The sequence below is a fragment of the Petaurus breviceps genome, unplaced genomic scaffold (assembly GCF_028583685.1).
Source record: "Petaurus breviceps papuanus isolate PSGF00001 unplaced genomic scaffold, PetGlider_PUasm1.0 154, whole genome shotgun sequence".
Lineage (NCBI taxonomy): Eukaryota > Metazoa > Chordata > Mammalia > Diprotodontia > Petauridae > Petaurus > Petaurus breviceps.
Genome location: NW_027185715.1, coordinates 112187 through 137324, shown reverse-complemented (window position 1 = coordinate 137324; position 25138 = coordinate 112187). Strand labels below are relative to the sequence as shown.

General features: G+C 38.5%; 1 protein-coding gene across 2 annotated transcripts in view; it reads left to right on the top strand.

Moving 5' to 3' along the window:
• SARNP (SAP domain containing ribonucleoprotein) overlaps nt 1-25138 on the top strand; it is a 38603-nt gene that overhangs the window by 207 nt on the left and 13258 nt on the right. The window contains exons 1-9 of one of the 2 annotated variants that reach the window (XM_069078834.1): nt 2796-2818; nt 8405-8504; nt 8816-8862; nt 9162-9229; nt 11507-11558; nt 13270-13343; nt 13789-13817; nt 15407-15432; nt 16770-16838. In XM_069078834.1, coding sequence (XP_068934935.1) covers nt 2813-2818; nt 8405-8504; nt 8816-8862; nt 9162-9229; nt 11507-11558; nt 13270-13343; nt 13789-13817; nt 15407-15432; nt 16770-16838 — 471 coding nt within the window. In that variant the 5' untranslated portion in view covers nt 2796-2812. Of the gene's footprint in view, nt 1-2795; nt 2819-8404; nt 8505-8815; nt 8863-9161; nt 9230-11506; nt 11559-13269; nt 13344-13788; nt 13818-15406; nt 15433-16769; nt 16839-25138 lie in introns of those variants that run through there. The other variant, XM_069078826.1, reaches the window with a different exon arrangement.

Sequence of the window (25138 nt, the reverse complement as noted above, 5' to 3'; positions counted from 1 at the left end):
GCCTCCCTCCCCTCATTTCTCCTTCCAGGGCTCCCCTCGCTGTTGTCCTAGTCCTCTCCCTTGTTAGGCTGTTCTTCTCTGGGGCCTTCTCCCCCTCCCCCCCCTGCTGGCCCCCTCTCGTTCCTTCCCCCCCTGCCATCTTTCCTCTCCGTTCGGGGTGGTCCTCACGGCTCCTCCTTTCCTTTTCTCTGCCGCCCCTGCTTTCTCCTGCTCTCCCGAGAGTGTGTGGTTCCCTCTCCCCTTGCGGGGAGACAGGAGAGATAGCACGTCATCCTCCCCTCGCCTCCTGGCCCCTGCGTCTCTGGCCCCGACCCCCTTTCCGTCTCCCTTCTCCTCTCTCTCTTCTCGGAGCAGGCTGGGTGAGTGGCACCCACGTGTGCTTGTGTGTCAGTCCGGCTCACAAGGACGACTCAGGGATGCCCTAGCTCCTTCCTAGGCTGTGTCGTGGTACCTGAGTCCAGCCTGGAAGCCCGGGAGAGCCTGGGAATGGGGACCACTAGCATCCCCCCCGCCCACCTCGGGCGCTTAATGGCATTTGGGTGAAGCTACAGCCCTTCAATGCCTTAGGGAGGCACTGCACCTCCTCAGAGCAAGATAGAGGATTTTCTCCCTAAAGAGTTTCTATTTTATCTTTTGGCAAGATAGTGAAGGGAGCTGGGGAAACTTTTGAAAAACAAAAGCAGTTTTTCCTATTCTCCTTCCCTTCCTGGAGCCTCCACCTGCTTTTGTGTCATCCTCTGGGTAGTATGGGATGCTTGACAAAGATCTTAGTATTATTTTTATTGGAGGAAAGAATTAACCTCCTTTAGGTAAAAGAGATATATTGGTTGATTTTAGGCGTTCCTTTAGAGTTTGGCAAACAGGCTCCCTGTCAGGTAGTGGTTACTCACTTCGTTTTGGGGAACTTAAGCTAAAAACCGATTTCCTTTACTGTATAATATACTAAGTGCTTTACTAGATTTGCAAAAGCTGCATCACCTGCCTTGTTGATGCTGACAGTCTAAAACATATCTAGTAGGGAAAAAAAGTTTATAATTTCCTGGATATACTCTGAAATAGGTGCTACTAAAACGTTTAGCCCCAGCGGCATGGACTGTTTTATTCTTTTGGATTCTGCTTGGCTTAATCAATTTTATTCTTATTCTATCAGTTGCTGAGATTGTAAGGTTGAATTACAAGCTTTACATTTTCATGGCATGTCAGGTTTTTTTTTTTTTTCTGGATTGATATCAGGCATCAAAGTCTACTTTGAAAGAACATGGGGAAGGAGCAGGAGAGGAACCTGTCCCTATGCCACAGGAATTCTTAACTTTTTTAGAGTCATCAACATCATTAGCAGTCTGGTGAAGCCTATAATCCTGTCCTTAGAATAATGTATTTAAATGCATAAGATACCTAAGATGTAACCAATTCTGTTGAAATACAGTTATCTAAATGTTTTTAAAAACAAGTTCACAGACCCCAGGTTAAGAACCCCTGCTCTAGAAGCAACTGAGTCTTCTTTACCCTCTTGAAATACTAACTTTCACAAACTCTTATAATAACTCAAGGAGTTTGGCATCATTACCTACACTGAGAGAGTCCTGCTTTATTATTTGCTATATGGGAGGGCTTCTTAATCTAGGGGGATGTGGGGAGATTTCATAAGGCCCATCAACTTGGATGGGGGAAAAAAATGACGTTTCACCAAACTTTCACCAAAATTTAGTATTTCCTTCAATTGTATAAAAGCATTCTGGGGAGTCCACAAATTTCACCAGACTACCAGAGGTGTCAGTGACAGAAAACAAGGTTAAGAACCTCAGCTTTGGAGCTTAACATTTTAACTTTTCTAGCTTATACTTGAAAATAGTTTTCTTGACTTTGAGGTTGGGTGGAAAATGTGACATTAGCTTACTTTTTTTTTATTTTTTGGAGGGGGGAAGGTAGGGCAGTTAGGGTTAAGTGACTTGCCCAAGGTCACATGGCTAGTTTTTATGTTAAGTGTCTGAGGCTGGGTTTGAACTCAGGTCCTCCTGACTCCAGGGCCCATGCTCTATTCACTGTGCCACCTAGCTGCACTTCATTTTCTTTCTTTCTTTTTTTTTTTTTAACCGCAGTTGGTGTTAAGTAACTTGCTCAAGGTTACATGGCCAGTTGTTTTGTGTGGGTGCCAAGTATCTGAGGCCGGAACTGATCCTGGGTCTCCCGGTGCTCTTACTCACTGTGCTACCTGGCCACCCCTACTTCATTTTCAAAAAGTAGGTGTGGATTGAAATATCCTTACTGGTTAAAAATTTCCTTTACAGCCTATGACCCAGAAGACCCTTGGGAACTGGAAGCCTTCTGTTTCTGTAAAGTGATGACATAATGAGATTTAGTAGCCCTGGGATCAAGTCCTGCTACTGACAACCTACTGGCTGTGTGACCTTGGGAAAGTCATATACCCTCCCTGGGTGTCAACTTCCTTGTCTGTAAAATCAGGGGGCAGACTACATGGCTTCTGAGGGCCCTTCCAGCTCTAGTGCTATGATCTCTTGATTACTATTGTCTCTTGAAATGATTGTTCATTTTGACCCTATCCATACTATTGACTCTAAACTTGTGAAAAATGTAAAGAAATGCAATCACCACAAAATACAAACTAGCAAGGGAGAAAGCTGAATGGTAGAGAGCAATGGTTGTTGAAATACAGGGATGGGGACTAGATCTGTGATTTCATTGTTTTATTGGTTTTCATTGGTTTTCCATTAATTCTAGCAGCTTCTTGGCTTGTCTTTCATAATGTCTTGACTACAGTCACAACTTCTGGATGAGGAAACTCCCTCTACTAATGCAGGTTGGCATCTTCTCTGCAACTTATAGCCTTAGAGAGTTGTTTAGAGCACTGAAAAGTGAAGTGACTTGCCCAGGGTCACACAGCCAGTTATGTTTCAGAGGCAGGACTTGACCTCAGGTTTTCCTGGGATAAGCTTGTGTGTCAAGTGCCACACAAACCACTGTAGGAATAGTGGTAAAACCAAACTCTATCATGGGAATTCATTTAAATAGTGAATGTTTATAGTAGCATTGACTATCCTTTCAGGGATAGTGTAGTATTGTGGCACAGTGGAAAGAATATTGATTCTGGAGTCAGACCTGGGTTCATATCCTACCTTTGATACTTTCTACCTGTGTCACCTTAGGTGTGAATCACTTAATCTTCCTGGGCTTCAGTTTCCTCATCTGTAAAAGTAAGGGGTTGAACTTAGATGGCTCTGAGGTCCCTTCCAACTCTATATCTATGACTTAAGTTCTTTATTTGGTCTCTGCCCTTTTTCAGAGATCTATATTTTAAGAGCTACTTTTCACAATCACTTAAGTAATTATGGATTGCTTGTTATGTAGTAACACTGTAGATGTTATGGAAGAAAACAAAATTATAAGTCATGGTAAGGTACTGTCTTTGAAATATAATATAGTTGATGGAGACAGATACACACATATTAAGTTACTTGAAAAGAATTTTCATTTCAGGGTGCTGCATTTGAAAAGGACATGGACAATAATATTAGCTTATGTGTCTATACAATATTGTGCAATAGGTAGTGTTAAGTATTGTTATTTCCATTTTATAGATGAAGAAACTGAAGTGCATGTTAACGGACTTGCCTGTGGTTTTACTATTAGTAAGTGTCTGATCCAGGATATGAATTCTGTTCTGACTTCAAGTCAAGTGTTCTTTCTCCTTACCCCACACCACCTCTCAAATTAGAGCATGGCTATAGTTAGATTGTCTGGAATGGTGAAAGGTCTGGAATCCATGTCATGTAAGGATTGCTTGAAGGAACTAGGTATGTTTAATCCAGAGAAGGGGAAGATTTGGGTATGTGATAGCATTGTCAAAATTTTTTTATTCTTAAAAGTTTTGTTTTTTTTCCTGTGTTTATACCACAATTATTTCCTCTTAAGCTCTTCTGCCTGCTTCCCCAACCCCCCAAATAATTTCCTATAACAAAAAAAGAAAAACAAGTAAGTACAGCTGTGATGTATATTGTATTCCACATCAATAGTCTCCATATTTCTGTTGAGGGGAGGAAGGCATGTTTCTATATTAGTTCTCTGACAGAGATTGTTCATTGCAGCTCATAATCTAACTGCTTTTTACTGTTATTTTCCTTTACATTAATACTCTTGCATGTAATTCTTGTAGCTATGTTTTCTTCACTCTGAGTCAGGTCATACAGGTTCTCTTCATTTCTGCACAGTTTTCAATATGTTCCCCTACCACCATGTGTTCAGCCATTCCTCAATCAAGGGAGCCCTTTTTGTTTCTATTTTACTGCTAATAATAATAATTAGCATTTTATTAATGCTTTAAGGTTTGCCAAGTACTTAGTCCATATGATATCTTCTTTGAGTCTCACAACAGTTCTGTGGTGCAGGTACTATTATTATCCCCATTTTACAGGTGAGGAAACTTGTGACTCACCAAAGTTAAGTCACTTGTCCAGGGTCATGCTGCTAGTAAATGCCTGAGGCAGGATTCTCACTTCAGGCTTGGAAGTCTGTCTGCTCTACAACCTTTCGACTTCCCAAAGAGACACTGCTAGGAGTGCTGCCACAAATAGTTTGTTATACATAGCTTCTTTGTGTCACTGACTTCCTTGGTATTTGTCCAGCATTGGTGTAGTATATGAACACTTGGGTATCTTGATATTTATCATGGTTAGACTACGTCACAGTACTACCAACAGTGCATCAGTGTTTTTTATCTCCCCAGAGCTCCTCGTTATTTACTGTTTCTGTAGGTGTGAGGTGAAACCTTCGGAGTTTTAGTTTATATTTCTCTTATTTATTAATTGATTTAGAGCAGTTTTTCATCTGGTGCTTGATCATTTGCTTTTCTTCTGAAACTTGTTTTTTCATACCCTTTGTGTGGTATGTTCATAGCCATTTATCTTTTGAGGTATGGCTCTTCAAATTTTTTTTTTCCTTTTTGGAGGGGGGACCGAAGGGCAGTTGGGGTTAAGTGACTTGTCCAAGGTCAAAGTGCTCATAAGTGTTGTGTCTGAGGCTGGATTTGACCTCAGATCCTCCTTACTCCAGAGCCAGTGCTCTATTCACTGTGCCACCTAGCTTCCCCCATGACTTCAAATATTAAGAATGTTGTTAGGGTTTTTTAAAATCACTTTAAGCAAGGTTTGTTTGGTTTTTTTTAACTGTTTTTGTGTCAAGAACTTTTGATAGTCTGGTGAAATCTGTGGACTTCTCAGAATAATATTTTTACATGCATTAAATTAAAATATGTATGATTACAAAGGAAAACAAATGAACCTAAATTCATGGCTGTTTCCTCCCTGCTCTTAAGAACCCTTGCATTGGTGGTCAGTTCTAGGATTAGTGAGAAACTTCATGGAAGCAGATTTCTGCCCAACATAAGGAAAAATGCCTTAACAATTAAAGCTGTTCAAAAATATTTTGTGACTTTCCAAACTCCTTGTCACTTTAAGTATTTGAGCAGAAAAGGTCTAGGTGACCATGTCTGACATGTTGTCTGGGATATTCCTGTCTTGGGTGTAAAGTTGAACTAGTTGACCTCCAAGATTTATCTCAACTCTGAACTAATAATTTTATTAATCTTGAGCACAAATTAAATGTTAACAAGTGCAAGATTATACTTTAAATTAGCATACTCAATCATAACATTGGTAAATATTTTTGAGTACCTACTACATACTAGAATGTAGCACATAGAAATGTGAAGTATGAAATATTCCTTTTTCTCCAGGGGCTTATAATCTATTTGGGGTGGGGAGAGAAGAATTAAAACACATGAAAAATTTAACAGCAATTTGCTATTATAGTAGGATATCACTTATTAATACAATCTTTCCTGTAGTTCTGCAGATAATTGCTGAAAGAGGTCAGATTAGGGAGAGATAACTTAAGGATGAAGGAAGGAGTAGGGATTTGAACTTGATCTAGACCAGGTTTCTTAAACTTTTTTTCCACTCAGGACCCCTTCAGTGCTTCTTAAACTGTGGTTCATGAACCCCCACATAGGGTTGAGACCCACAGCTTAAGAAGTGCTGATTTCTAGACTGCTAGATAATTATATGGGAGAGAGTATTCTCTTCAGGTGTTAACAGAAGTAGAGAAAATTGTATTACGGATTGGGATAATCAAGTAAGAAAGTGATCATTGTAGAACTAAGTTTTGCAATTCTGGCAGTTTTGTTTGTTTGTTGTATTTAACTGGGCTGGATTTACCTGCCTGTTGTCATGGCTCTGGTCCTAATTTCTTGCCACACCTACTATCACACTTTCTTTATGTCTGCTTTACTGCCTATGCATCTTTCTTGACTGACTTTTCTTATTCCTGTCAGCCAGAGTGCTAGAGGCTTTTGGAGAAGAGGATAGGTAATATTACTTCTATGGATTCACTCCGGGCCTAATTTCCACCCTGGAATCAAAATTAATATTTACTTGCTTTTTGTGGTGCTAATTGGTACTCCTGACAATGTACTTGTCTGAGGGTGATTGCACATGCGCTCGGGAGCAAGCACACAGATACACACTCATTCATTGAGGTCTGTAGGATGGGAAACAGAAAGTGGTCAGTGTGACTTGCTTCGATAGGAATGACTTTTCTCCATATTAGTTCCAAAAGACCAAAGGAATGAAACAAGATTTTATCATTAGACTTCTAGGTGTATCTTAAAGACCATAATTATTAGTGTCTTCTGGGGCTTGAGAGTGATTTATGTATGCCTTTCTGCAGGGAAACCCTATGTAGTTAATTAGTATATTGCAGTTTGCTCGATTATATTTACCAAGAATGAGGAGGATAGTTCCAGATAATCCAGAACTGTAGATACAATGCAAATTTTTGCATTTTGATAATGAGGATTTTTTTTTTGTTTTATATTTTAAAAATGTATTAGGTTTAAAATTTTTTAAACTTTTTTTTGCTTTGGAATTGTTTTCATACACTTGCCAGCACAGAGTACTGCTAGAAAAACTTGATTTTTGGGGGGGAGGGGGGGGTAAAAATTTAAGGGAAGAGACTAGAGGTTTGTGATAACACACAGGAATGTATTTAGGTTGGAACTTTATTGAGGTCATTCTTATGTCTTAGATCTGTCCCTTTAAATAATCCCACCACTGGGCATAATACCCCAAGGAGATCAAAGACTGAAATAGTTCCAATATATAGCAAATTATCATAGCGACACTTTTTGTGGTAGCAAAGAACTGGAAACAAGATGTCCATCATTTGGGGAATGGCTGAACAAATTCTGGTAATTATATAATATTATGTGGTAAGAATCGATGAGTGTGAAGATATAAGAGAAAACATAGGAAGAATTGTTTAAAATAAGCAGAATCAGAAGAACAAGAGACAGGAGGACTGTGGTAATATAAATGAAGAACTCACAAAAGAGAAACTTAGTAATGGTTCTGGAGAATAGATAATGAAACATCTTCTGGCTGGAGATCTAATGGAGCCAAGCATTGTGTACATTGTCAAATGTGACTGGTATCTTTTTTGGTGGGGAGGGTTCATTTCTAGAAATGGAGGAAAGATGGTGTTTCTAGAAGTAACTGTGATATAGGAACAAAAGGCATCAATAACCTTTAGTTTTATTTAAAAAGTATTTCCAATTTTTGAGGATGTTAAGAAGGTGGATTAGCTCTATTCGCCAGGTGGTTGAATGAATAGGATGAACTAGAAGTGGGACTATTTTTCATTTTTTGTACATTTTATCTTTGGGGTGGCCACCTCACCCCCTAAATAAATAAATGTTGTATTTAAATACTTAATTGATGCCTTTTGTTTTTTATCACCTACATTTCCCAGAGTATACCTCCCAGAAAGCCATTCCTTCTAATGAATTTTTAAAAGAGAAAAAAAGAAATGTTCAATGAAACTAACCAATATTATAAGGAAAAATCTGATATTTTATGCAGTGTTCTCTTATCTCTTTGTGACTAAGCTTTTTCACAGCATATTTCTATATTTTTGCTGCTTTTGTTCTTTCCATTTCTGTTGTCATTGTGCATATTTTTTCCTGATTGGGCTTACTTCATTCCACATAACTTTACAAAAGTCTTCCTTTCGTTTCTTATTATGTGGTAATATTTTATTACATATATGTGCCACAGTTTGTTTAGCTATTCCTCAATTAATGGGCATCTTTGTGTCCTTTTATTTGCTCTTGCAGAAATGCTGATACTGCTGTTTTGCTGTATGTGAGGGCCTTTCCTTTTATCATTGATCTCCATTTGGTATAAGACCAGTAGTAGAATCTTGTATCATTCTAAATTGCTTTCCAGAATCATTGAACTAACTCAGTTTCACCAACTATGTATTAGCGGGTTACCTCTCTTTTTTATCTGCTTGGGTGCATCTGTGGGACTAAGCAGTTTCTTATGTTTCCTAGCTTGCTGAGCTAAAGCAAGAATGTCTTGCTCGGGGCCTGGAAACCAAAGGAATTAAGCAAGATCTCATCAATAGACTCCAGGCTTACCTTGAAGAGCACGGTAAGCGCTTCTGGGCCGGAGGGTGATTGCCGTGGGCCTTTCCTCCAAGAGCCAGGCGGCTGGTATGTTTTGCTCAGTTATTTTTACCAAGGAAGAGGAGGATGGTTCCAGATAATCCAGAATAGTAGGTATAATGCAAAAACAGGGGTTTTTTTGCTTTACAATGCAGATTTTTATTTCAGTAGAGCTATGTCATCCATATTGAGTTTTGCTTAGATTAATATACAAATGATATTTTTCTCTCTAAGTATACAAAGATTAGGAATAAGCTTTGCATCACTATTTGATGTATGTATTTTCATTTCCTTTAGCTGAAGAGGAGGCCAATGAAGAAGACGTTCTAGGAGATGAAACAGAGGTGAGTTGGAAAGGTATGTTATTTTGTGACCAGCCAGTGCTATGTCCTAGCTCCATTACTTTAGCATTAGCCTGTTTTGGAGTTATTTTTTCCGTTGGAGGGGCTCTTGCTTTTCCTGAAAACGGACTGTCCCGGTACAGAGGGGGTCCTAGACTGAGAGCTGGAAGGGACATGAGAGATGCTTTGGTGTCCAGTTAGGAGGGAAGTGCAGAGCTTTGGGGTTCTCACCTCAGCATTCTCAAATCCTTTTTGCTAATGAATGTTTGAAATTTAATTTGTGTTAACTATTTTGGTTTCAGGAAGAAGAACCAAAGCCAGTAGAAATACCTGTCAAAGAGGAAGAACCTCCAGAGAAAACTGCTGATGTGTAATGATCTCTCTCTCACTCAACCCCCTTTAAAAAAATTAGACTATGGAGTTAAGGCAGTTTTGATTTCATTAGGTTTGATATTTTTTCTGATTTCTCCAGAAAAGCATGTTTAGAATATATGAAGAATGGCCATTGTATTGTCTCTTTCTTGGAATGCCTTCCATTCCCTAATAGACTGCATGGTTTCATTCCAAATTCGTGGTCATAGAAAGGCAAAACAGTTTGTTCTCAGGTCACAGAGTAGGGCTTACTATTTGGGTGGCTAATAGCCCAGGCTTGGAATGATTTCTTAAAGCTCTTTTTCTACCAGAGGAACAACAGAGTAGGTGAATCCATAAATATTCTCTCCTAGGACATGTAGGATAAAGGAAGATAGTTTTGATATACACACATATGTGCACACACACATATATATTATTTATTATTTGTTGTGAAAAGGGGGAGGGCAGGACACTATAATAAAAAATGGATCTCAGTTTGCCTAAATTTTCTTAGCAAACCTTACCATAATTTTTCTGGGGGTGGGGTGTCTTTTTTCCAAATGCTCTTATAGGACTTTAGCATTTCAGAACACCTCAATATACTTTTATTTCAATTGAATCTGCTCCTTACATCTGTATTACAACTCTGTTGTTCCTATTAGCCTGAGTTAATTGTACAAATGGTGATGTTTGAAAATTGTACCATCTATCCATTATCCTCTGGAACAAACAGAATGGTTTTTGTAATTTTTTGCTCAGATGGTTTTAATTCCTTGAATTAATGAGGTTAGAGAAAGGGGAATTTGCAGGCCTATTTTCAGATTATATGTGCTTATTTGAAATGCTTTTAGACTAACTAAGCTACCTAGACTAACCTAGTGCAGAAAGTTTCTCTACCTATAGATTATATTTAGTTTTATTTATGAATATGGAAAGGAGAAGACTTCTTATTGGAACAGTAGTGATTACCCTTGAGCCCCAGATTATGATGTCTTTTTACTGCATGAGTTTAATTGAGTAGAAGCAAGCTGGAGGAGAGAGGAAGGAAGCTCCCTCTCTGGGGTTCCCTTTCTACCATGAGGTACTGAAGTGATTTGTACATCAAGATTGGAATGTAGAGGAAGTCGTTAGCCTGGGGCTGGGGGTGGTGGTAGTAGTGATGGGGGGGGGGGGTTGCTGTTCTTTTAATGACGTTGGACTTCAAGTAAGACATTAAACTCTTGAGACACTTTATGCTTGAACTGGAAGAGCTGGTGTTGGGAGAGTGAGGTGAAAGAAAGCTGAAAGATCTCCAAATTTATGAGAGAATAGTGCTATGTAAGGACTCAGAAACTTTGCTAAAAGCTGATCATTGCACTCAGGACTTATTTTAGTGCATTGTTCTCAAATATTTTAAAGCAGCTCCCTTCATCTTAACTTTGGTTTAGGATTCTCCTCAGATGCCCTTCAGTTTCTAGTTTGATCAACTGGGCATAGTTAAATAGGGCAGAGCTAGGTTACAGTCAGCAGGGGGCACCTCTTGCCTGACTCTCAGTATAGGGTGCTCTGACAAAAGGGTGGAGGGGGGAACGAGTTCCTGTTCCAGAATTGCTTCCTCTGAAAATGTCATTAAACCATTACTACCTTTCAGGGCATCAAATGGGAAAACTGTCCAGGAGACTGGAACAAAAGCCGCCCATGCCTCTAAATAAGGGACCTTAATGAGGCTGGTTATGACCCACAGTTTTATGGGAGTTGTTTGGTGGAGCGTTAATGCCCTTCCATTTATCCTGGGTACTTCCGAACTTTGTCTCCCGCCCCTCTGGTCCCCCCTCTTTTGTTTTCTCTCTTAAACCTTTTGACCAGAGACTCAGCCATGTTTTCCTAAGACAAACTGACCCCCGCCTCCTTCCTCCTAACTCCCTTTGGCATTTTCATTTGTCCCACTTCCAGGGTTCCAGCTGGAGTTGTAGGCCCCTGAGAAATGGAGGAAATAGGGCCTTTGGAGCACACATAAGAGTTTTGATGTCAGAAAAGGAGAAATAGTATTAAAAGAATAGCTATTAGCTCAAAAAGGCATTGAAAATTTCTTAGAACAAGAGTAATGATTTCTGGTGTGTTGCTGTGTATTTCTTTTCAAGTTCTTGAAACTACCTTTTCTGATTTTAAATTATTGTATCTTAACTATGGTTTGCCATGTCAGTTTGTCTTTTTCGGTGGGTGGCTGCCCCCAAATTCATATTGGAAGTGTAATCATAGTGTCAAGCTGTAGGTTGCCAGGATTTTTTGATTTGTTTTTCTCTTTCTTCTCCAGGGCAGTGGAGAAGAAGGTAGTGAAAATCACATCTGAAATGCCCCAGACTGAGGTAGGCAGTTGTCTCCATTGCGCCTTTATTTTACATTCCCTCTTTCACCCTTTATCTTTAGGTTGAAAAGTGATATTGTTTTTTCGTATTTTCCTTTTTTCTCAGTTTCTTTAGTACGTTTCTTTTTTAATTGCATATAGGAAAATATTTAGATTTTTCTGTAGGACAACTAGTTTTCTTGTTTTCTAACATTGTGGTTTCAGTGGCAACCATATAAGATCTAGGCACCCATCATATGATCTTTGAGACAGTTGTAGGCCATCTTACGTTGGAGTATGATTTGCCTGAGGTTTTCTGTAAAAACAATATTGACCTAATAAACTAGCACAAGTGAACTAAGGCCAGTAGAACCTTACTATTTCTCAGATACTGCTGTTGTATAACTGATGGTTGCCAAGTGTCAAAGTAGCAAGTTTAAATCAGTAATTGTATTTGTAAAAAATGCACAGTACTTATGCACACATTTCTGATCTTTTGGCTAATGAAAAAACTGTCCCCTGACTCAAGGTTTTAGAGGCCAGGAGTTAGGGGATTAAGGTAGACTAAATTGGTTGAACCCATGAGAAGTGGTTGGTAACAAAGGGAAATACAAAATGAGTCACTTGACCCTAAGATGATTTTTTAAAATAAATTTTTATCTTTTTACATTATCTATATTTTCCACTGTATTCCTCCCCCTCCCAGAGAGCCAAACCCTATAACGAGATGATTAGAAAAAATTTAGCAAAACTAACATTGAAAAAGTCTGACATAGACGATATTCTACATCCATAATTCCCTCATCTCTGGAAAGAAGTAGAGGAAAGTGCTTTTTCATTTTTAGGGCTAAACTTGCTTTTCATTTACAATATTGTAGTTAATAAGTATCTTGTTTAGCTCATTCTCCTTGCTTCATTTGGTATCAGTTCAAAGAAATCTTCACATGTTCCTCTGTAGTTACAATTTCTTATAGCCCAATAATATTCATTACTTTCATGAACTGTAGTTTATTTAGTTCAAACAACGAGCATCTTATTTGTTTGCAGTTAAGATGATTCTTTAAAAGTTGTTTCTTACTTGTAGCTGATTTGAAGTCTTGCTATATACTATTCATCTGAAGTTCTGAGGCCAGATATCACAAAGAACTTTTTGCTTTGTACTTTCAGAATAGTGAGTTAAGAAACCCTTTTGGGATGACACACAGAGCACACTGCTTGTTCTTAAAGTTAAAGGTACCCAGCTTGACAGGAGATTTTTCATACTTAGTTTTGGACCTGAGCCAGTTTTTTGGTTCTTTCAGATAGTCATCCAAACATAGCTTTTATCTTTACTCTTCCTTCCCCACTCAATCAAGAAGCATGTTTTAAGTTGTAGGTGGTGAACAAAAATGAAACCATCCTTCACCTCAAAGAGTTTCATTCTATTGGAGGGGGATTAAGTTAACATGCTTCCTCCCACTCCGGCCCCCCATTTAGTTTTGTTTTCAAGGATTGTACTGCTGAATTCATTGTAGTTTCCATGCTTTTACTTTCTGAGAAGAATTATGGAGTTGGGTCTTTACTTGAATGCTGCCTGAGTGACGCTGGTTCCTGGAGCTGGCATTATTATTAATCTTGTTCTTGTAAGGAGGTCTCAGTATTCTAAAGAGCTGATAATCTGGACTTCTCTTTCGAAGGAGGCCATGTTGATTTTTCATGGATTTTTCTCCCTCTTTCTCTATCTCATCTTTCAGAGGATGCAGAAACGAGCTGAGCGATTCAATGTACCTGTGAGCTTGGAGAGCAAGAAAGCTGCCCGTGCAGCTCGGTGAGTGTTTTTTAGTTACTAAAATTTAAGAGTGCCCTCTAAGGAGGGCCATGGGGATGCGGAGGAAATAGTGGCCATATCTTTGGGATATAACCATGTACTTCACAAAATGTGGACCATTTTCTTGTTTCCTGAGCATCTCTGCTGATTTAAACTTATCATCCACAGGTATGCTTCACTGCTTAGTATACAAGGACCATATTGTTGAATGCTAGTTCTAATTCTTATAAGGGCTTTCTGTTAGCTTACTTCTCTGGGCAGCGTTTTTTCTTCAGCATGAGAGAGAGAAAAAGCCAAATCTCTTTCATGGGGCTGTTAGAATTAGCTAATGATTGCAAAGCTAGAGATCACAAGCAAGAAGTGCCATATGTAAGCCTGACAAGAAACAAGAGATAGATAGCCTGGAGTGTGAACAACTTCCTAATTCAGCTTTGTTTCTCTGCAGATTTGGCATTTCTTCAGTTTCAGCAAAAGGTAAGAAAACAGGGGACATTGTCAAAGTTTTCTCTAGCTTTTGTCTTGGTTCTGGGTTTTTTTTTTTTTTTAAATGTTTGGAGGTTGGGTTTTCCCAAATTAGGAGAATAGGTTTTGGTTTAGAAGACCTTGAGAAATCATCTGGTCTATTTTATCTTATACCTATAATTTAATTAAGCCATCTTAGGCAAGTTAAAGAAAAGTGGCACTGATTTTAAAAGTGGAAGTGTGTGCTAACGTTTGCCTCCCCTTTCTAGGAATCTCCAGGGAAGATGGTTTCTAGATTTGTTAATTCATTGTAGTTTCTCATAAAATTTTTTTTTTCATTTTTAGCTAGTGTCTAATATGGACACTAGCTATGGGCCTGGTTTGGTGAAGCATACAAAGAAGAGTTTTCATGGAGAAGAAAATGAAGAATAAAGAAAAAAGTCCCTGCATGCGAAAAATTTAAAATCTTCTGGTCCTCTAATCAGAAGTTGTTCCCAATGATTTGGAAATTATTTTAGACTATTTTACAAAGAGTAACCAAATTGATGTTATGGTCAAAAAAGCCTGCAAGATAATGAGAATAATCTAGAGGGTATTTGGAAACAGAACAGGAAAAAAAAGTAACCTATACCATATAAAAACTATAAAATATCTATTCTAGGACTAATGGTTGCAGTTTTGTTTATCTCAGAGATATAATTGACCTAAAAAATATCAGAGGTATTAAACTAAAATGAGGGGAATGAGATTCTGCTTGGGTGGACTAAAAATTAGGATATTTGTTTTGCAAAGAAAACTTAATATAGGAAATGAGCAAAATTAAAGTCAATAAGGCTGTGGGTGGATAAAGTAAATGTACTTATTTGTTAAGCCTTGGAATTCTAGAACCAGGGACCATCTCTTGAAACAAATGAATTAAGACAAATAAAAAGAAGTATTTCATATATATGATGTGTGGGAAACTTTTTCTTTAATCAGACCTATTTCATCTTATAGGGAGCTCTCAGTGAGCAAGCTCTCTGTACTAATAATGCATATCAGTACCTCTTCTGCAGCTTATGGTCTTAGAGAGTTACCCAGGATGTTGAGAGGTTAAGTGATTTGCCCTACTTCCCACAACCAGTAGGTGTGAGAGCCTTCATGAATCCAATGCCAATTCTCAATTGCTATCTCTCTATACTACACGGTATGCTGCTTTTAAAACAAAACTTTAAGCAAAACTTATGGAAATTTGATACCCTAATACATAACAAAAACTGAAGATAAAAATAAGTTTCAAAACTGATTTGGATAAATTTATAGATGGTAGCTACATAATGGGGTATTAAGGGAAGCTAGTATGTTTTGTTTTAGTAACATTTTTAACCTTTGAGGTTTATGTCAAGAATGATAAATATACTGTGGTCCTTTTTAGCCTCGTAACAGACAAGCCATACTTTTGTTCTTTTGTCTAAATTAAACTATTCTTGCTGCACTTTTGTCAGTGGTTCCTTCTTGTCTTTTCCTTAGTGGGAATAAAGATTAGCTGTTTTTTATGTTATCTTGAGGAGTATGTGTGACTCTTTTCAAACAGTAAATTGGACTTGTTTTTGCTTCCTTAGGTTTATCATCAGACACCAAACCTGTGGTAAGAAACTTTTTTTGTTCCTAGTATAGTCAGATTTTTTTCCCCTTAGAAATGAACTTTAGAAAGTCACCAGCAATTGATAAAGACTTAAGATTTTAGCAACATTAAGGCTTATGCTCTGGGACTCTGCTTAGCTTCTTCCAGCCCTTAAAAAGGAGCAGAACCCATATTTTAACCCTACACATTTACTTTTAGACCTAGGGACTTTTTTCCACTTTCTCCTCATATTCTATTGAGTACAGAGAACTCTGATGTCAGAAGAGGTGGGTAGTTGAATGGGGAGACTTTGTCTCCCCCATGCTCTGTCTCCATTTCATCAGGAGTAGAGAATTAGCACATCTTTCTGAGTCACTTGGGCATTTTATTCATTTTCTTCCGCATGCAAAGATTAATGTTCCTTCACAGCTAGTGAAGAACACACTTACCTTTTAGTTCTCTGGATCTATAGCTTCGGGCCTTGTTGATGGTGCTAGTTGATGTCCAACTTAATTCCTTTCCCTAAAAATCTGCTTATTAATTGTGTTTGTAGTTCAGCTATGCATTACAAAGAAAGAAAGAAAAAATAGCCATTAAAATTAGAGTTGCAAAGTAATAAAAACTGGAATAAGATATCCTCTAGCTCAATGTGATCATTTGGTGTTTATGTGCTAATGTAAGCAATGGGAAGCAGTTGTGGAGGGGAAATACTCCCTGATGCTTGTAAGAACTCTTCCTTTTGGAGATCCCCTTCATTGGATATGATTGGAGTGGATTAAGTTAACCAGAAATACTTGTGATGATGGGTTTGTAATACTGGATCTCCAAAATAAGGGGGGGTAAAATAAAGATATTGATAATCTGTGAATTTGACTTGAGGAAAAAAAAAAAGAATTAGAGCAGCATTGTTGGTGTCTGCTTTGGCCAGGAGGAAATGGAAACTAAATTCTCTATCCATATGCAGAGATTGTATTAAGAATTTACCATTTTGAATTGGAAATGATGAATATTTAAAGTGGGGAGGGTATAAATTTTTCAAGCTGCCACTTTCAGTGTATGTTTGGGAAAGTCTGATCTTAAGTCCCATTTAAGGTTATTACCTTAGACCATTTTGCAGAAGACAGAGAAGAAACTTCCATAACTTTTTCAGACCACATTTCAGGATCAGTGGGATGAATTGGTGCCATTGTTTCCTTGGTGGAATTCATCACAGAGTAGCAATCTTAGAGACCAGAAATATTGATGGGCTAATATCTATAATGTTATTTTATGTAGATTTTTGCACTGCACCATGGTCTCTTTTAGTATTTTCTTCTTTGAATTTTGAAGCATGTGCTCACCTATGTCCTTTATTTTTGTAGGTAAACATGGATAAATTAAAGGAAAGGGCTCAAAGATTTGGTTTGAATGTCTCCTCAGTCTCCAAGAAGGTAAGTTATTCTGTACTTTCTCTGTACTTTTAGAGCATCTTGATGAATCAGGATTGATGCGCCTTTTTATTTATTTTTATTTAATTTTTTATTTTTTTGCCTTTTTTGGAGGGCAGTTGGGGTTAAGTAACTTGCCCAAAGTTACACGGCAAATTGATGCCTTTTTAATAAAATAGATAGCTTCTTGCTACTTCTGGTGAATACTTTTCAATTCCTCTTCTTACTGTCTTTTGCTTACATTGTCATAATAGTTGTTAACAGGTTTTAGTTTTCATAACTCCCACCTGTTTCTACCAGGTATAGCTGTACCTTCTCCATTAGGTTGCTATCCTCTTTCTTTTAAATTATTAAATAGAATTATTTAATTGTTTTGTTCCAGGCTCCATGAAAATTACATTGAAGAGATACAGCCTTGCTTTTAGGTAGAAGGTACCCCAAACCCAGAAGTTGGGGCTTCTTGGAACAGAAGCAAGATAGCTGTTGTTATGTATCCTCCCATTCTTTTGATATCTCTAGCATCACTTAATTTATCCAACAAGAAATGGTTACTTTTAAATAATTGTATTATCTTAAAAATTATTTCTTACTTGATAAATTAAGTAATTTGGTTGTTGGAATAATGGGTAGGGTGATCAGTTTCTCAGGACATGATTGGTACCAGTGACTTGGATAAGAATATAAGGAGGTCTGTAGTATGTGGTCTTTTAATCTCTGATTAATCTTCCTCTAAGAGGAACAGGGCTAAATACTTCTTGGGTTTAAATGATAGTTGGGTAAGAGGTCCACATGGTACAACATTTCAGACCAGTCAAATACTATCTTTGGCTCTACTGTTTATCTTAGTATTAATTGTGTTGTTAGCTGACTGACCAGGGGAAGGATTGGAACTAGTAGTGGATATGATTTTGCTGGAAGAAATGCATTCGGTACAAAGATTGAACACCTATCCTATACTTGTGTGGCCCTTACATTAAGCATAGTTGGGCCCATATTCCTTAAAATAAATCTGTGGTGTCTGACATAAATGGGTTAACATCCGAAGTACATTGCTAGACTCAAGTGCTCATTAAACCTTTAATGTTTGATTGTAGAATGGAGAAGAATATTGACTATTTGATTTTTCTTGAGTGGTATGAAGAGTAGTAGATGTATAAACTTAATGCAGTTTATCTGGGACTGGGAAAATTAAAAACCAAAAGGCAGGGTGTTTCTGATTGCATTAACATTTTCCTGGAAGACAAGGTTAAAGGGATCAATGAGTATGAGACCTGGGCTGCCTTCTACTTCTTTGCTTTCTGTCATCATGCATCAGGTTGGTGGGAAATTTGGGGGACCAGAGGGCTTATCATTCCTAGATAGATAGATGCTCAATAAATACTTAAATACTTCACTCTGTCTTCTGTGAGTGGAAATATCTGTATTCTGTGATCTTTCAGAAACTCTCATTTTGAGAATTTGAGAGTTACTTCTCTCACTGTGCTTCATAGTAAGAGAATGAGGCTTTTTTTTTTTTTAAAGCAATCGGGGTTAAGTAACTTGCTCAAGGTTACACGGCCAGGTGTTTCTGGGTGGGTGCTAAGTGTCTGAGCCCGGATTCGATCCCAGGTCATCCGGACACTGGGGCCAGTGCTCTTACTCGCTGTGCTACCGGGCTGCCACAAGAATGAGGCTTTTAAAAGTGAGTACAAAGCTACCAGAGTTCCCTACATCTAATCATCCAAGTTCTTTACTGAGGAATTGGTGCACCTAGCACAGGGTCTGACACACAGTAGGCACTTAATAAGTTCATATTACATTGGAACTTGGCACTGCCACTGAACATTGCTACTCTACATTATCAGACCACGTATTTCCCGGTGTTGATGTGGTGTGTAAGGAGGTCAGGGTTGGTGACTCGGTAAGATCTTTGGGCTTCCTTGTTCTCACTTGAGGCCTTAGTTCCCTGGCTGATATAGGCTTCTCAGTAGGTTCTGTTGGACCAGTAGTTGGGCTACTGAGGGAACTAGCTTTTGTGAGTAAACTTTTAATTATTGGAATGTGGTCTTGTTCTTTAGTGTCTTTGGAGTAGGTCATGAACAAATGGCAAGTTTGAGAAGCCTAATTACTTATTGTTCTGAGCCAACTTTTGTATGACTGACCTGCTTGTTTCTGCATTCAGTTCCTTGAGTATACTATGTATGTTATGTATTACATAGGCTTGGAGAAATCTGACATTTCTTCTCTCCTCTCTTTTCCCTCCTCCCTTCCTCCCCCTTCATTTGCCCTTAAAGAAAGGCCTACAAAGCCATGTTTCTAGCTTAGGTTTTTGTGAATGCATCCCTTTTGGTTTAAGGTAATAGAAAGTGACAAGGCAAAGAATGGCACCGGCATTTATAGACATTTTTACATAAGAGAGTTGTAAATATGCCCTTCTAACTCCTTGAGTTATTTGTGAATGAATTGACTGCCTTTCTTATATAAACTACATGATAATTATAGGGCCAAGACCTGGAGATAAAGACTCTGGAATTGGTCCTCTAATATGATTCTCCCCATTTTGCACCTCTGCCCCACCCCCCCTTGGCCACCCTACCCCCTCAAATCCAGAGAAACTGAAGAAGATTTTCCTCTTTGATTGACTTCATGATATGTGAGGCATGGTAGAGGTAGAAAGAACACTGACCTTGGATGTCAGGAAGGCCTGGGGTCAAATCCTATCTCTGATTTGTAATAGCCGTGTGACCACTAGAAAATCATTAAACCTCTGGAGTCTCAAGGCTCTGTGTGTGTGTGTGTGTGATGTATATAAAATGTTTTGAGAACTTTAAAGTGCTAACACATCAACTAACATCACCAACTACATCTCATTTGTGTTCAACTAGTAGTTGTTTTTCTTCCTGTGAGTCAGTTTTCATGCTCAGGAAATGGGCATTCACAGCACTGACCCTATCATTTTAAAACCTAGTCTGGCATATTGGAGGCTGTTCTTTCTGAGAGCAGTGAGAGGTGGGTAGAGGGAATAAGAATGTGGGATGTGGCTTAGGTGACACATAATCATCATAGGACTTTACCTTGGATGAAAACTAAATCTGGGCTTAGAGTTATAGAGTTACTGAGGCAGCTAAATTGAACTGATTGTGTTGGTTTATTCTTTCAAACACAAGCACACCTTGAGAGGTGAAACTTGATGCTTGAGTTGTTTATAAGAAATCCAGTTCAGCCATTGAAAATGCAAGTTCAGGCAGCTTAGGGGTAGGGGGTCTGGTTGTTATTGTTTTCCTTGGGGATCATCATTATGATCTTTATTTCTTTTCTTATTTATTCATTCATTGATTTCATTCATTCATTCATTTATTTTTAGTTTACAGCATTCAGTTCTACAAGTTTTGAATTCCAAATTTTCTTTCCCTCCCCAAGACAGCATTCAGTCTGATATAGGCTCTACATGTACATTCACATTCAACATATTTTCACATTAATCATGTTGCAAAGAAGAATTATAACCAATGGAATGAACCACGAGAAGGAAGAAACAAAACAAAATAAAAGAGAACAAACAGTATGCTTTGATCTTTATACAGACTCTGTAATTCTTTCTCTTTTTGTGGATAGCATTTTTTTCATCATGAGCCTTTTGGAGTTGTCTTAGAACCTTGCATTGCTGAGAAGAGCCAAGTCTATCAAAGTTAGTCATCCCATAATGTGATTGTAACTGTGTATGATGTTCTCCTGGTTCTACTCCCCTCACTTAGCATCAGTTCATATGAGTCCAGGTTTTTCTGAAGTCCTTCTGCTCATCATTTCTTATAGCACCATAGTCTTCCATTACATTCATATGCCACAACTTGTTTAACCATTCCCCAGTTGATGGGCATCCCCTCAATTTCCAGTTCTTGGCCATCACAAAAAGAGCTATTCCAAATATTTTTGTATATGTGGGTTCTTTTCCCTTTCGTATGATGATCCTTATTTCTTAACTGAGAAATCTGGGGAATCTAACCAGGTACACCTTAAAAACTAGCAAGCTTGGGAGTATCTTATTCCCAGTAATTTGGGGGAATTTTCCTTACTTCCTTAATTGTCTGTGGCCAGGCATTCCATACTTTGAGCCTCCTAAGTGAGTTTTTGGTTATCCTCTGGAATCAAAAGTTATTTTTCCTAAGTTCAGAGCCCTACTGTCTTTTCTTACCTATGAATATAGGTAAGAAACCAACTGTTTCTTTAGACTATCTCCCTATTTAAAATAATAATAGCAGTTCACATTTATAAAGTACTGGACAGTTCTAAGGTACTTTTACATATGTACCTCATCCCATTTGATCCTCACAAAATTCTATGAAAGGATTGATTCCTTATCACTTCTAGGGTCAAATATAAAATGTTCCCTTGGTGTTCAAAGGCCTTTATAAGCTGGCCTCTTCCTTTGTATTCTTCTGTAATCCAGTAACACTGGTCTTTTTGCTTTTCTTCCAAAAAAAAAAAAAAAACAAACCACTGAACTCTCCCAACTTCAGGGAGGCATTTTCTCTGATTCTCTTCCTCCATCCCTAGAATTCTCTTCCTCCTCATCTCTGCCTCCTGGCTGCCTTAAAGTCTCAGCTAAAATTCCATCTTCTACAAGAAGCCCTTCTTGATTCCCCTTAAAACTAGTACCTTCCCTCTGAGACTATTCCCAGTTTAACATCTTATAGTTGTTTGCTTTGTGTCTCTACCATTAGACTGTGAGCTCTGTGAGAGCAGGGGCTGGTAGGTTGTGTGTGTGTGTTTACCTTTGTTTTTTTGCCTTTAGCATTTAGCAAAATGCCTGGCACATAGTAGGCACTTAAGAAATTATGGTTGACTGATTGACTAGGCTGAGTTGAAAGGGAACTTGGAAATCCTCTTTTCCAACCCCCCCCCCCCAAGTTTTACAGTTAAGGAAATTGAGGTTCAGAGAGCTAAAGTGACTTGCTTAAAGTTACATAGGTAGTAAGGGTTGGAACTAAGAATTGGATCTCGGACCTTTGACTAGAAATCTAGTGTGGTTTCCACTGTGTTACGCTGTCTCCCTTAGGCATGATTAATATTTCTATTTTCTAAATGAGATATTTGACTGAATAAGGTAAAGAATAATTACTAAGTCGTTTTACTCAAGTACAATGCTATTTCCACCGCAGCACCTCCTTTTCCATTTTTAAATGATGCCATTGTTGAGGGGTTAGCCAAAAGGTCCTTTGGTGGATAACTGGAGGCTCTGGTGCTTTACATGAACCTCTAAGGCAGCTTTTAATATCAGATCACTGCTAGTTTGTATGAGGTACTTAGTAGGCCAGTAAAAATACTGTAACCTGTGCTGCTTTTTTGGAAAGACATTGCCACCAAGGAACTGGAGAGAAAGCTGACTTTCCCGGTAAGGTTATTTCTGAGCACAAGAGGGCACCAGTGTAACCAAGCATACATGTCCATTGTTGGTGTATTGGTCTCCATTCAGCCTTAAAGGGCTGGTCATCTCTTCTTTTTGAGACTGACTTTGTTAGATGTGGGTCAATAGGGCATAGGAAAAAATGGGGAATTGGGCAATTAATTTAAAATTTGTAGTGCTTTGCACATAGAAGGTATTCAACAAGGGTTTGTTGAATTAAAAATAATATTAAGGTTCACCAGTCTTCTTCAGGCCAATACCTCAAAGATTCCACTCGGGAATCATAGTTGTGAGGGAACTAACAAGTCTTCTAGTGTAACACCCTCATTTTACGGTTGAGAAAACTGAGGCCCAAAGAGGTTAAATGATATATCTAAGGTCCCACAAGTAGTGACAGTCTTTTTTGTAGTGTCACACTGTAATGGACCTTGGTCAAGGCCATTTGTACCTATTCTCAAAGTAAGCTTCATACGCTGGAGCCAGTGTTTAGGGTGTTATTAACAAGGGCCTTGTAAAAATTTGAGTGGTTGTAAGATGACCTTAATTTTATTTGAGGAGTTATAAAATGACCTTAATTTTTAAAATAAATAAGGTAGAGAGATTAAAGTCTAAGTACATATAGGTTAACCTCCTTGACTTCATGCAAAAGGATCCATAGAGGCAGAGATAAGTTGGAAAATTAGCTGCTCATTAGGCCTGGGGTTCTCTTAAATTAAAAATATTATTAGGCCACATTGTCCAGGTTAAATGTCCTTCCCTGTTTTTCTCTATTCTATATCTGGCAATGAAAAATAAGACTAGATGATCTCTTGAATAATGTCTAGTTGGGAGATGTATGGTCATATGATAAATAATCCCCCTTTCCCCCCTGTGGAATCTGTCCCCCCAAATACTTTCGTTTTCTCCTTAACTCTTGAAACTTGAAGAAGTTTGGAGGCCAAGAGATTTCTGTAGGTATAAATTGGGGTGAGGGAGATGATGTTGTGGGGAGTGATCATGTTTCAGGATAAAGCTAAGATCTAACCCCAGATTTGCGCAGTTTTTTTCAGTGAGGTTTGGCATCTTGGAAAAAGAAAATCATCAACACTTGAATCATTCTTAGTCTCTTCCTAAAAATAAGTGATGAGAATTGGTGGGATGGGGACAGGTGGGGAGAAGATTTAGTGATGTTTATCTCTTTCAGAACAAATCTTTAAGGAGTGGTAAAGCCCCTTAAAGAGGAAACAATGGGGGAAACTCTCTGACCTCAGTTTATCCCGTCATCTGGTTCTTCATTTGTCCCTGCTGAGGAACAGAACTTGTCTTTTGTCTGTAACACAAATACATCTTCACCTCCCTCCCTCCCTCCCTACTCTCCCCCTTTACCCACCCCACCCGCTCCACTCACTCTTTTCTATTATGGTTCCAATCAATGATGTCATTATGTGTGCCATTCAACTGCTGTTGAACCACTTGGCTGTAGGAATTTGGAAGAGCAAAGGGCAGAATGGAATTTTTCTCTCCTGCTTAGGGCTCTTGAAAATGTATTCTAATTTTAACTGAGAAATGGGAGTCAGGTTTTTTTTTTTCTTTGCTTACCCACCTAGGGCACTGGGGATTCTATAAACTTTATTCTACCTAAGCCTCTATTGAGGGAAAAAATTAAAACGAGAGCTTAGGAGCATAAAATGTAATTGGGGCAATGTAAGAGGTAAACAAAAGAAAGTATTGGAGAAAGAAGGTGAAAAATTTTTTTCTTTCTTACTACATAATTGGAGCTCTGTCTATCCAGCTGACCACAGACTGGATACTTGGCAAGTTTCTGATGAGAAATCATGCTCCTTGTTTCCCCTTGGTGCTGTGGTAATAATTGCTAAGACTTTTCCAAACTGTCGAAGGAGATCATTAAGATCGTGTGGCCTTCTCCTTAATTTTCTTTTTTTCCTTAACTTGAAGAAGTGGAGATCAGAAAATTGGTAGGGAGGAAAGCTCCCCCTCCCCCATGCACACACAGCTCTGCATTCCTTCTTGGAGTGTGTCAGAGCTGATGACTTTGATAAAAAACAAGTTTTACTCCTCCCTGTGGTCCCCCCTGTGGTCCCTGCCCCAGAGTAAACACAGCCTGGGAAGGGAGTCGGGTGGCTGGAATCTGTTGAGTCTATTTTGCTTTTAAACACCTTCAACCATATTGCCAGGCAAGTTCCTGGGTTGGGGTACTTACCTAAGTGGCGTCAGAAGAATTTGGTGGCAGTCTGGATACTCCGAAGAAATTTTTTGAATCTGCTTGTTGAAGAGATTGGATCTGGGAAGATTGATAGGAGCCTTACATGTGGGTGGCCTGGGACTATGCTAACTTTTTTGTCTTTATTTAATAAAAAAAATTTACCTGTCATATAATGCTCAAGTAGATTTTAGTATTTTTAATAACAGCCACCAAAAGAACAAACTCATTCTATGTCAGAGTGGCTTTTTAAAATTAAAACCAACATTCTCATTTTTTAAAGGTAGCGAAATATCAGTAGCTGAAATTATACTTGGAGGACTTTTTGTGAAGTCAGTTTTTGGCCTGATGATACACACCTCCCCAATTTTCAAGTGAAATCATTCCCTTTGGGGTTCTCATTGTTAGGTTCTAGAAGCTGTTAATGCTTCTTCATTTCCCTTTCCTCCACCTCTAAACCCCATATTCCTTTTATGGTGGTTAACTGGGTTTCATTTTCCTATTCCTAGATCAGAGACCAAGGAATAGCAGTGAGATGTTTTTATAATGGACATCAAATTGGAGTTAACATGGTTTATTGAATCATGAAGGCAGTGAAGTTGAGCTATTAAGGGCCAGTACAGGGGATTGCTTTAGAGATAAACGATGCCTGGGCTTTAGAAATGTTAGTTACTTCTTTCCTTCTCTCCTTTCTTTTTTGTTTCCTTCATGACGTTGGCT